At 42.5% G+C, this 12,877-nt stretch overlaps 1 protein-coding gene across 1 annotated transcript in view; it reads left to right on the plus strand.

Moving 5' to 3' along the window:
• Slc45a2 (solute carrier family 45 member 2) overlaps nt 1-12,877 on the plus strand; it is a 28,957-nt gene that overhangs the window by 1,158 nt on the left and 14,922 nt on the right. Inside the window, exons 2-3 of the mRNA XM_051182544.1 lie at nt 1,010-1,186; nt 10,494-10,819. Of these exons, the coding sequence (XP_051038501.1) occupies nt 1,010-1,186; nt 10,494-10,819 (503 nt within the window). The remainder of the gene's footprint in view (nt 1-1,009; nt 1,187-10,493; nt 10,820-12,877) is intronic.

Below are 12,877 nucleotides of genomic sequence, written 5' to 3' on the forward strand. Positions count from 1 at the left end.
ATTTTAATAACTGTAATTTTGCTACAGTAATAAATCATAATGTAAATGTCTGACATACATTATATCTGACATGTGACCCTCCTAAAGGGGTCTAGACCCACAAGTTGTGAACCACTGATTTAGAAGGATATATAAATATTGAAATGTAGGTTATAACTAGGAAATTTAATATAAGTACTGGAGGTAAGAAAGAGAGGGTGGATTTATTTTTCACTTACGTTTATCCTGGAATGTTTCACTATCTTTAGGTTAACAAAACGTAAGCAAGGGACACAACAGTGGCTTTGTTAACAAACAAGGATCTTGGGAAGAGTTGTTTGAGGATACTCCATGATCTCATTTGCCTGGGTTATTCAAAGTTGTGTATCAAGGGGCTATAGAGTTACAAATGGTCATGCTCACCCCCTTACACCTGCCAAGCCAGAGTCTTGGGAAATGGGGTCAGCAATCTGTTTTGACAAAGTGGTTCAGATGGCAGTAGGGCACTCCAGAGTTTGAGAAGCCCTGTGTTTGGGCACCTGTGTGTAACTGTGGGTCTACATATACTAAAAGGGGGGGAGGGGCTCACAGAGTGGTCATAGCTGAAGCTAGGATTTAAAGGAATTTCTTCATCTTATTTTACATTGTTATTATTTCTAATAGAAAGAGATGTCATTAAAATCCCAGGGTATTCAGATAAAATATATAACCCAGTGTTTTTAAGACTAATCACCAGATGAAGCAACCATCACCATGGTGGACTTATGGGATATTTTCATGCCCCTCACCAAAGAAACCCATTCCCCACAAGAAGTCACTCTCTGTTTTCTCCTAGGCAATCACTAATTTACTTTCTGTCTATAGATTTTGGACATTCAGTTACATACTTTCTTACTCATACCATTTCTTAAGATGTACAAATAAAACTACATAACCAAAAAGGGATGATTTGAAGGCAGGTTAAGTGAAATAAAAATATGTGGGTTTTTCTAAAGATGCTTTAGAGGATCAATGTTTATTTGTGTTTTAGCTTTGGTGGCAAACCCAAGGAGAAAGATGGTGTGGGCTGTAACTATCACCATGATTGGTGTGGTTCTCTTCGATTTTTCTGCTGACTTCATTGATGGGCCTATCAAAGCCTACTTGTTTGATGTCTGCTCCCACCAGGACAAGGAGAAGGGCCTCCACTACCATGCCCTCTTCACAGGTAAGGACTATTCCAGAAAGTTTCTCCTTCAGCTTTGCAGCAGGGAAAAAATTTCCATGGAAGGCATCCAGGGTCCCTGCCCTTGGCATCTTGTGAATGAATGGATCAGTTGATAGGAAGCGCCTATCACATGCTCCACCCTGTCTCAGGGCATTTCTCTGAACAAAGTAAGCTCATGACCGGGGCTTCAGAGTTCTTGCAAAGGATGTTTACACAAGAGGTTTTCCTTAGAATGCTGTGGAAACACTGTACAACTGAAGTGAAAGGGATTCCTGTGCACTGAGCTCTCTCTTCAAAGCAGTGAGCCTCAGGCATTCATCAAGCTGCATCAGCCTTGCTTCAGGAGTTGAAAATGCCATCCTTTCTCCACTTAGGCTGATTCAGTGCATTTCAGATGCGGCCCAGGAATTTGTCTTTCATTTGATAAGGACACCAGGTGGTGTGCCAGGTGTCTTAAGAACTACATTTAAAACTATAGAATTGAGCAAGCAAATGAACAATCACCATCTTCCAAGAATTCTTAATTATACAAAGAAATCAACCTGCTCACTTTAAATGTTCATGTTAGGTGGGCATTGAGGGCTCTGTCCATTCCTAGGGGGCTGTTGCCAGCCACCCTTGATTGCCACAGGGCTGTTTTCTAAGCGGTGCTTGGTAGCACACTAGGCAGCCCTGAGCTAGTCACTGTTAGCATGCCAAGTGAAGGCAGGACACTGAGCCAGGGGGATTTCCACATCTAACAGGGGGATTCTGTCAAGCCACGGTACTATACTGTCTTCATAGTTAAGCCAAAAGCACGTATGGTTCCTTCCCTGGCCATGTAGGGCCCTACCTCCAGAGCCAAGATTCGTTACTGCACGTGGAAGCTATAGAATCTGGTTTTGTCATTTTGGCGAATATTTGAGTAGTGAAACTCTGAAGGGATGAGGCTGCCCCAGTACAGCAGGCTGTGCCTCACCTTGGGGAAGATGCAAAGTCAGAGGGACAGTCCTGAGTGTCTGTGGCCTCAGACCTCCATGTCTCTGGAGGTATAAAAGCTGCTGAACAAAGCCAGGCTTTGAGAAAACTCCTGCCTCCCTTTCCTTTGCTCTTACTGCTCAGCAATGTCATTCTCTCACCTGGACACCTTGTCCATCGAATTTTTGCCTTTGTTGTTAAGAGCAACAAGCACTCTTGACTAAGTCATCTCTTCATCCTCCCCCACAACCCACAGTTTTCACTCCGCACCTCGAGCTTTATTTCCCATTAATCGATCCAAATTCTCTGTGCTCTGGGGGACTCTCTATGTGTTTCCAGCACACTCATCAAGTCCATTCATTCATTCACTCTTCCCTTGGCTCTTTGGCCATCAACAGTCACATTTGCAGAGGCTCAAAATCCATACTAACCAGAGGCAAGACGGAGTCTGCCTTTTCTTTCTTCGCTTTTTTAAATTTTAATGATACTTTTATTTATTCTTTGAGAATTTCAAACAATATATTTTGATCATACTCATTTCCCTCCCCCAACTCCTCCCAGACCCTCTCCTTTTTCTTCTCTGGGTTCCAGGTCTTAGTTCCAGGTGAACTCCAGGCTTAAGGTCTTGGCTCCCTTTAGAAATCAAAAATACTGTGAAATTCCCACCCCTTGTTAAAGAGACGAGCCCTTACACTTTTCTAAATTGCAATTGGAGTTAATTTCTAACTTGGTTTTCAATCCACAAAATAAAGTGTGAAAGTTCATTGAGTGGGTGAATGAAGAGGCAGGGAGTCTGCTGGGTGGCTTTCTTCAGCAGGAGAGATGGGCTGCACTCCACTGTTCACTCACACACCCTGCAGTGTACCACCCCAGGGGCTTCTCTGGTCAGCCTGGACTGCTGTGCCCCCAAGACTGCTGCCTGGCTGGCATGAACAGCAGGAAGGAAATCCTCACAGTTACAGAGGATGGCAATCCAAGGGCATGTCGGTGGATGTGGGTTCTGGCAAAGCGTCTTCCTGGCTTGTAGACATCTGTCTTCTTGGGTCCTCACATGGCCTTGTTTCTGTTCACATGCCTCCCACCTCAGTCAGTCTCGATGCCCCCTGGGGTGTCTTCTTGTATAAAACAAAACCCTTTCTGTTAGACTAGGGTGACTCTCATTTAACCGTAAGCACCTCCTTAAAGACCCTGTCCAAACACAGTCACACCTGGGCTAGGACCTCAGCACATAAATTTGAGGACAAGTGCACACTAGCTTATAAAATGGCCATTGATCCCGAGCCCAGCCCCCTCTCTAGGAAAGGTGGTATATTGATTGAGCACATCCACATTTCTCCTCCTTTTTCACCTCCAGGCCCCTTCATTTGTCTTTTCAGCATTCTGGAGTATTCTGGAGTTATTCTAGGTTTTTTTTTTTTTTTTTTTTTTTTGAAAAACACAAGAGCACAAAAGTTCTTTATAAAAAGAGTATTTTTTAAAATGTTCTATTTTTGTTGGTTTGTTTGTTTGTGTTCTCATTCCAGTGGTTCTCGGGTCCTTCTGTGTAATGCCTCTTTTAAAGTCTCCTAAAATAACCTGCAGCCCCTGGTTGTGGTGGGAAGAGCAGTTGGTGACAAGGGACAGTTCGGCCCACCTGTGAGGAAACTATCTAAAAGTTCTCAATTTAAAAGATCAGTCTGCACTCAGGGGGCAATCTTCATATAATGGCTTTCTTGGCCTTTGCTATTGTTTTATCTCCTGCTTTAGAACATTTCTAACCACTTCGTTTCTACCCTACTTTTCACCAAAGAAGGAACTATCCTCAGAAAATGCGTGTGAGAAGGCCAGGAAGATGTGACAGAGAGTGATTGGTCAGCATTCCGTGTGTAAGAGTGAGCTAGTTACAATCCTACTTCATTAACACCCTGACCCTTCTGAGACCTCCTGGGGTAGGTGTTCAAGGGATGCATAGCTTAGGAAAAGGGTTGATCATAACAATGCTCACACAACAGTGGCTTAAACGCCTGTGTTGATTACCTTTCCCAAACAAGAAGTCTGTTGGCTTTTGGTCTGCAGTCCACAGCAACACCAGCTTCCCTTTTATTTGGTTGCTTTGCTAGTGTGCTGCCTCTTGGATACATGATGGTTGCTATAGTTTCTTTCATGTTTCTTTCAAGACAGGAGGGATGGAGAGGAGAGTCAGGGAAGAAACAAAGGGAGAGTCCCTTCACTTGAGGAAAGCAGGAGCTTTTAACTTCCCACAGACATTTATTTGTTCTCATTGAGCATAATTAGATCCTCTAATAGGCTCTTGAGGTTGAAAATCGAGGATTTGTTTAGCTTTTAATTTTTAGGGGTCAGGGACACATATTTACTTCCCTGGAGCAAATTGGGATCCATTACCAAGAGGGAGGGGGCATTTATTTTACTAAACTGAAGAAAGCCAATAGTTAAGAACTATAGACATAACTGTGCTCTGGCCTTAAAGGAACATCTGATTTCTTGGTTTTCCTTTGTTTTGTCTCATGGTAAACACCAAACTCTAGATGTCAATCAGTGTTTTCAGGGCCTGTGTTTGGTCCTATGGGAGATCACTGTGTGTGGATAGCTTCTAGCAAGTCCAACATTCCCCAACAGAAGAGCAAGATCAAGCCCCTCTTCTTCTAGGACAGTGCTCTAGGGTCCTACCTAATTTAGATCTTAGTTTCTAAGGACTCTGACTACTTGATGATGGTGTTCTTGCATTATACATAATAATCACTACTAGGCCACTCAAAAATGCAGCATGCTTTGTTCTGTGTATGTAAACCAAGCACATATAGTTTGTGTGTGTGTGTGTGTGTGTGTGTGTGTGTGTGTGTGTGTGTGTGTGTGTTGAGGGAGGCAGAGATTTGTAAATGTTAAAGGAATTTTTCTACTGTCCCCTAGGGAGCTATTTCCTTTAGCCTTTTGTCTCTTCCACTAAAAAGTAACCATCATGTCTCCCACCCTGGCTGAACATGAGCTGTGATGGGGTTGGTGGGCATGCTCTTAACCTCTCAGCATACACACCAGTCACTGTGGAGACCAGCTGAGGCCGTGGAGCCCACTGAGTCAGCAAACCCATGCTTATTGGTAGGAAGTGTCTTCTGTTTGTTGAGAGTTTCTAACCCAGGATATTTATGCTAAATTGAACTGCAGACGGCACTGTCTTGGGCAGTGAGATTTATCTGTTGGTGGCCAACTTGACTTTGTGAGGCTGGAAAATCCTGCTTCTCCTTAGCTGCAGTACAAGCTCTGAATGTCTGAACTTAGTCCCTCCAACCTGTAAGTCTACGATGTCAGCTTCAAACAAACTAGCAAAAGGGTCCATGCACAGAATAAAGAGATGTGCAGGGGGTCAAATGCCAGATCTGTGTGACCACCTGATTTCTCTATGCTTCCATCTGCAAAAGCTGTACTTGGAAGTGAATGCTTCAGGGGGGGGGGGATGGGCCCTGTGTATTCCTTCAGAAGAAGAGGCGGAAACTCGGTTGACTTGGCTTCTTCTAACTTCAAAAAAGTACTTCAAAGTATGCACAAACTACTAACATGTAAAAAAAGAAAAAAAAAAAAAGAAAAAAAAAAACAGTTGCTGTGTTTGGTGAATAATTAAAGACCAAGAAGAGAGGTTAAAAATGAATTTCAGATAGAGTCCCCTCACCCAAACTTTTTATTCAGTACGGAAGAACCACCTTTCATGTTTGGGGCTATTTTAACTTTTTCTCATTCGTGAATAATTGTTGGATGAGTGGTTTTGTTTCATCAGCTGGGTTCCTTTTGAAGTGGTGCCTGTGGAGAACTTTCACATCTCCTCCCTCTGGCACTCTGGGAAGGACACAGCCAGAGCAGAAACCAAAGACATTTCCCCATTTCACTCTATTTTAGTTTCAAGCTCAGCATATACCGTCTGTATTTACAGGGCTGGGTGTGATGATGTCTTCAATGCCTTATAGCTTGCACAGTGATTAGGGCCACTGTCACCTGATGTTCCGGTGTCCTGACTACTGCTCTATACTCTGCTTCTGTGCACTCATTTTCTTTTTGCTTCCACTCCATATATGCTATACACACATTTCCATGTTGTCATTGTCATTTAACACAGTGTCCCTGGGAGAGCTTTGTCATTTAGCATTAACATCCCTGGATACCAACAGCCTCTTTTGCCTCTTTGTTCTGATCACAGATCCCATGCTCACACATGATCTCATATCATTCATTTTTCATTCATTCATTCATTCATTCATTTGTGGTTTCTTTGTCTGCTTCTTTACCCCAACTGGCAGGAATTGTTTTTCCTTTCCATCGCTCTATGACCAGAGCTTTCAACAGTGCATAGAATATGGAAGGGCCTTGGAAACTGCTGGTGTATCAAATATTCTATCCTCAGTTTTCACAATGGTTAAGGTGTGTTGCTGGGAGGTAAAGTGACTAACCCAAGGCCACCTGACTAGGTGTAGAGGAGGGGTAAAATCCAACAAGCCAGCACTACTAAAGATGTGGTGTCTGTCTTAATTTGGGTGCCTATAAAAGTTGAGCCCCAGGAATATGGACATATAGTTTACTTGGGAATTAATTCCATGGAGAAGGAGGGGAATTATCAAAAGTGCTGACCAGACATTATGGAGTGGGCTTCTACCTTTCATCTCTCCATGGTCCTCATGCCTTGTGCATCTCAGAACTCTTCATCTAGGGGGGATGAAGGGTAGAAAATTCACCTTCCTAACCCAAGGTGGTTCCAGGAGATGTGTGGTTCCATGAGGTGAGGTCCAGATGCATCTGTGAAACTACTTGGCTTTGCAATATTCACCACAGCATCTGCTGGAGCTAGAGAGAACTGGGTGTAGATTTTCAGTGTCTCCAAAGGGTTTCCCCTCAGCACATTTATCTGTAAGATCTGTACGCCATTCTTGTTGGTCACCACTCGGTGGCGCTATAGCATTTTACAAAGGACTTCACTTTGTTAGTGCAATGGCACATAGGAGTTATAAATACTAGTTCTATAGACTTGAAAAATTAACTGTAGGTGTTCGAAAACGGCTCAAGAGCCAGATATATTAACAAGCTGAAAATACACTCATTTATAATCCTGAGTCAAGAAAAGAAACAGGATTCAGATTTTGTGAGTCCTGTCAGAAAATGGGGAATTTCTGAAGTAGGTTAGTGAGCCATTTTCTGGGCCGAAGTTGAGAAACTCATTTCTAGAAAAATGATGAGATAATTGCAGTTGATGTTTTTGCATGAGCTAAAAAAGGTACGTTATCACAAATTAGAAACCTCCAGCTGGGACAGAACTTGTGACCTCAGGGCTTAGTTTTGGGCAAATGCACTTTGCATACTATCCGCATTTATTTGGTTGAGTAAGAGCAATATGATTTTGACAATGGCTTACTGAAAATGTTTTAGCCTGAAGTACAGGTTAACACCCAATCAAAGGGTAACATTGGATGGAATTTTATGTCTAAAAATGGAGGTGAATCTGCAAAGGCAAACAGTTTAGTTGCTTCTATATTGAGGACTTTACCTCAGGACACAGGATCGTGGCCTCAGTCAGATTGGAATGGTTTGCATTTCTTTTCTCAGAGGTTGCATGGAAGCTCAGAGATGCTGAAAGCAAAAGTTTGGGAGGAAAGTACACAGGTTGAGTGACATGTGCCCACACTGGCATTTACTCTGGTTCTCACTGTCCCACCACTTCATAGTGGTCAGGTTGAACAAGCACCATGAAGTCATCTTTCATTCCATTTACAAGTCTCCCTCAGACCACAAATTCTTTTTCCTCTTCTTAGTCACACTTGGTGAAGCATGGGAGAGTTCTGAGCTGCAAGCCCTCCACACCTGGGCTTCCTCGTATCCTAACAGAAAGATAAAACACAGTTGAGACACTTATTATCCAAGTTCGTCCACTCCAGAATTTTGTTTGTGATACCAAAGCCAGCATTTGCATCGAGGACCCCTATAGAATGGAAGAATATTTGAGCCAGCTAATTTGCATATTGCCATTTGAGTTCCCTGGGCTAATGGATAGTAAGAGAGGTGTCTTTAAACAAGCAGACATTCTGCTTTCTTGTTTTGTTTCTCATATTATTTAAATAGGAATCTTTTAACAACATATCTAGTGCCATGTACCTCACACTTTTGTGCCCTGTTTTGGAGAGCTTGTTGACTAAAATGACCCAGAGAAGCCAAGCACGGTGCTTCAGGCCTGTTATTTCAGCACTGAGGATGCAGAGGCAGAAGGATCACCATTGCAAGGCTAGCCAACTCATCCCAAAGGAAATTACAGTGGCCTTGAGTGCAGTGATGAAAAGTTGTCTAATGTTTCTAAATCCGAGGAGGCTGCGATATAAATGAATGATAAGAAACACAAAATAAAGTTCTGTGTTATCTGCAACCAAAAACGTGACAAGAGGGATACTCCTGGGAACTCCATCCTGAATTTTCCTCATGAACAGTGTTTCATGACTCACTGTTGCATTGCTAGTAGCAGCTCCATAGGCTGTTATGACTGCAAATAACTAGCATGTTTCTTCAGTGTATTGTCTTGAAGACTGACTGTGTTAGTGTGCGACAAGTAGAACAGAGTCAGGCACACCACAATTCATCATCTGTCCAGATTTACTGCACAGCCATTCCTTCATGGGGCTTTTACTGCCTCATGGGCCCCTTCTAGTCTCAGTTTCCTCAGCCCCCTGAGAGGATGAAGAGCTATTTCTCACCTCCCAGTCTACAACCCCAAGAAAGTCTGCCAAGGAGCTTGGCCATTACTGCCACTCTGGTTGTCTAACACATGTGCACCCACTGTGGATGCTCTGCACATCCTTGTTCTTAAAGTTCACATCCTACAGAATCCACTACCAAGAGCTTTGGGATCTTCTGGCCTTGCAAACCGCACCAGTTCTTAATGAAGTGGGTTGTTATATAACAAGGCCTTCCCACATGCTGCATGCCTTCCATATGTGGCTGCTTCTTCCCCTTTGGCCTCTCCACCAGGGCCACTTAACAGATGCAAGTGTTCGCCTTCCCACACACACACTGCACTGCCAGATATTTCTTGTGGGTGCTGGAGATCTAAACTCTGAGTCTCATGCTTGTGTGGGATGCACTTGGTCAATGGAGGCATTCCCCCATCATCCGACATGGCAACTCTTTGAGCTATCTTTCCTTCCAGATCCCCTAGTTGGTAAAGTTACTGTCTTCATCTGGGATGGTGACCTCACTCAACAAATGAAACTACAAACTTATCCACTAAGGCAAATACCTTATGTTTGCTAAGGCATGATGGGAAGCTGATGTTGGAAAGTTTGAAACAGAAGAATCTTGTGATGTGTATAGAGAGTGTGTTTGGCACTGGTCATTTGCTGCACATTTTCACATCTCTTGGTGTGTCTCCCTTTAAGCCTTGAATTTTAAGAAGTCCCCAACACCTGCCCTGGAAGGGACATGCAACATCTGCCCTGGAAAGAATATCTGAGTCGCATTAGGGTTTTGGTGCCAAATCGTGTAATGTCTTGTGCATAGAAGGAATGTCTGTATTTAAAGCAGTAAGTCAAGAGAATGGATCACTAATAACAGTGTTTCAGATGTAAGAACTTGGGTGAAATCAATTCTGATGAGTCCTGTCTCAATGTCCCTCAAGTGAAACAATGCTCAACAATAAGCATATAGTGCAAGAAGCAGAAAACCTTCACTTTAGTGTCTGATAAGATGATAATAGACTCAGAAAAATTCATGTCTAAACCTTTGTTCTTATTTATGTAGCTGTAACTGCAACACATACCTTGGATTTCATTCACAGTGGAGAAGATCAAAGATCAAGGCTCTTTGATCATCCCAAGCTAGTTTTGTATCTTCTTAAGAAGTTTGATGGTAGATAGACGACAATAAAATCATTCTTCTTAATCCTGCCTGAAATTGATTTTATGGACTCATTTAGGTTAAGTATTTGAGGGTTTTTTTGTTTTGTTTTGTTTTTTTTGTTTTGTTTTTTAAGTAGCATAGAGAATGCAGTTCGGGAGGGCCACAATATCTCCTATGGTAGTAATTTATTAAGTACCGGATGTGTGTCTTGTGTTGTCTTGAACCTCTTTCATTTTCAAATCATGGTCTTATTGATAGGTTATTCTTTGGTTTTGACTGCACAATAGGTGAGCAAGACCAAGGTCACAGCAAGTAAACACCAGAGCTGGGACTTGAACCCATACTGCCTTGCAACAGGAGTCTTAACCTCTTGCTGTATTGTCTCTTCGTAATTACCAGGCTGTCTCTGCTCTCCCCAGGGAGCTTTTCCACAGAAGGGAAGGGCCTGTGCATGGTGGCCAACTCATCTCTCTCTTTTTCCTTTGCTTTCTAGGTTTTGGCGGTACCCTTGGCTACCTTTTGGGTGCCATAGACTGGGTTCATCTGGAACTGGGAAGGCTGCTGGGCACCGAGTTCCAGGTCATGTTTTTCTTCTCTGGCCTGGTGTTCACTTTGTGCTTTATCACCCATCTGTGCAGTATCCCTGAAGCCCCGCTCAGAGATGGTACACAAGACCCTCCCTCATGGCAGGTCCCTCAGGGCTCTTCATTATCGGCAGATGGGATGCAGGAATATGGTTCTATTGAGAAAGTTAAATACAGTGTTGCAGACACAGACCTGGTAATGCAGGGAGGGACAAACAAGAAAGCCCCCGAACAGGTAAAGATGCAACGTCTTTCTTCTTTTTCTCTGCTTGGGGGAAAGTGTTCTTTGCTTTCTTTGTGAAAAATTGTTTTGTTTGCTGGCCTGAGGTGAAGAGTTTTGTGAAATCTATTTGAATCTTCCAAACTTCATCTGGCCATTAGCCTTTGGAATGAGAACTTTGTGCCTTGGTGGTTCTCTGGCCTCTTATTCCTTTCAAAGCATCAAACCAGGGAAGGTGATGCCAGCTGTAAGAGGTTAGACCATAGGAGAGCTCTCCAGCCACCCTCTGAGAAAACAGTCTCTTATACGAGGATTGCAATCTATAACTTTTACCCTCCAAATGACAATGTTGTTGAGTTGGTGACTGGATTAGACACACAAAACTTGCATAACATGACTTGGTTGAACAAAAGCTTCAACTTTAAAACAAAACCAAAAGTAAACAGCAGCAACAACAGTAGCAACAACAACCCCTCACCTGCATGCCAGAGGAATGGATTAGGGTTCAGAGGTAATGGTCAGCTCAAAGAAGAGATTAGAATTGTGTTGACCAATATAGAAGCCACTAACCCCACATAGCTCCTTAAATTACACTTAATTAAAGTGAAATGAAGTCTTTATTTCATTAGTTGCATTAGCCACATTTTGAAAGCTCAGAACCACATGGAAACAGTACTGGTGTCCAAGGGATGGCAAATGTAGAACTTTTCCATTGTTATAAGAAGACAGATGGGACAATATGATGCAGTAACAGAATTCTCCCATCATATTCTCTTAAATATCCACTCTTGGGGGCTATAGTACAAAGGATCCACTCATTAGCACAGACATCAAAGTCTTGTGCCTGGCTGACCAGCATTATTCATTGACAAATACCTGATAGGGTGGCTTTAGAATAGCCTAAAGATTGGCAAAACTGCCTTTTAAAATGTATGATCTTGGACATTTCCATTTCTATAAAATGGAAAAGTAATTCTATCTGCCCACAGGGCTATTGTGCAGTTCACATGGGGTGATCTATGTAAGTTACTCAGGAGCGTTACCACTGGATAGTAAGGCATTGTTCAAATGAGTCTATGAGACTGATGAATGTTCTATGTGCAACCAGGGAGTGTTATCTAGGATAAAGATATACCCACAGCCCAGTGACTCACTGCTTTCTGTGAAGTCAGCCTCTTCTGCTGGCTTAGCCGATTTGCCAGAATTCTTCTATTTTACAACTAATATAAAGATAGAAGGTGTTTCTTATTTACTTGACATTAAGTATATAAACATGTTGTTTGTAAATTATTATTCATTTAACAAGCTACTTTGGATACTGAGTATGTGCAAGGCACTTTACTAGGTGTTTGGAGACCATTATGTTGACTAAGGTCCAGACCCTGTGCCGAGGAAAATATAAGCCTGTCCTAATGCCAGAGAAATTATAAATGGGCGTGAACCATTTATACCATCACAATAAAGCACAGAGTGAAAAATGCTATAAAAGCAATGTATCCATTGAGATTTCTAAAGAGCAGGTGTTTGGGCAGAATTACATATTCAAGAGATTCTCAGGGGTAATGCCACATGAAAGATGAAGGGAAGAAAGAGGAAATGGTATTTTCCTATCAAGATAAAAGTCAAACATCTCTCTCATGCTCTGCAGTTGTAAGGGTTTCCTCCCCAGCCAAACTGGCCCCAGGTAAGCCCCAAGTCTTCCCAGAAGAGGCTGGCACTAGAATGCTACATCTTGCTTAGCCATCAATGTCAGGAATGTGTGGTAAATCTAGAGAGACAGCACTTAAACTGTCACTCATCCATGTGCTCACCAACAAGAGATCAAAGTAGCACATGTCCATGATGGTAATGATTCTCATAGCAAGTTCAATTGATTTTTCAAAGGGAAGAGATTGTTCTTAAGTGAATAGAATAAGGTTTCTTGGATGACAAAATAAAATCTCCCCAGAGTGGTGCGCTAATGATGGTCAGGATTTGAAATGGAGACTTTGGAAGAATGTGCTTGGTAGAGAAAGGAGGAACAGCAAAGACAAAGAGTTAAAACAAATAAAAACCCCCAAATATTCTTGGTGT

This window comes from Phodopus roborovskii, unplaced genomic scaffold (genome assembly GCF_943737965.1).
Source record: "Phodopus roborovskii unplaced genomic scaffold, PHOROB, whole genome shotgun sequence".
NCBI classification, from domain to species: Eukaryota; Metazoa; Chordata; class Mammalia; order Rodentia; family Cricetidae; genus Phodopus; species Phodopus roborovskii.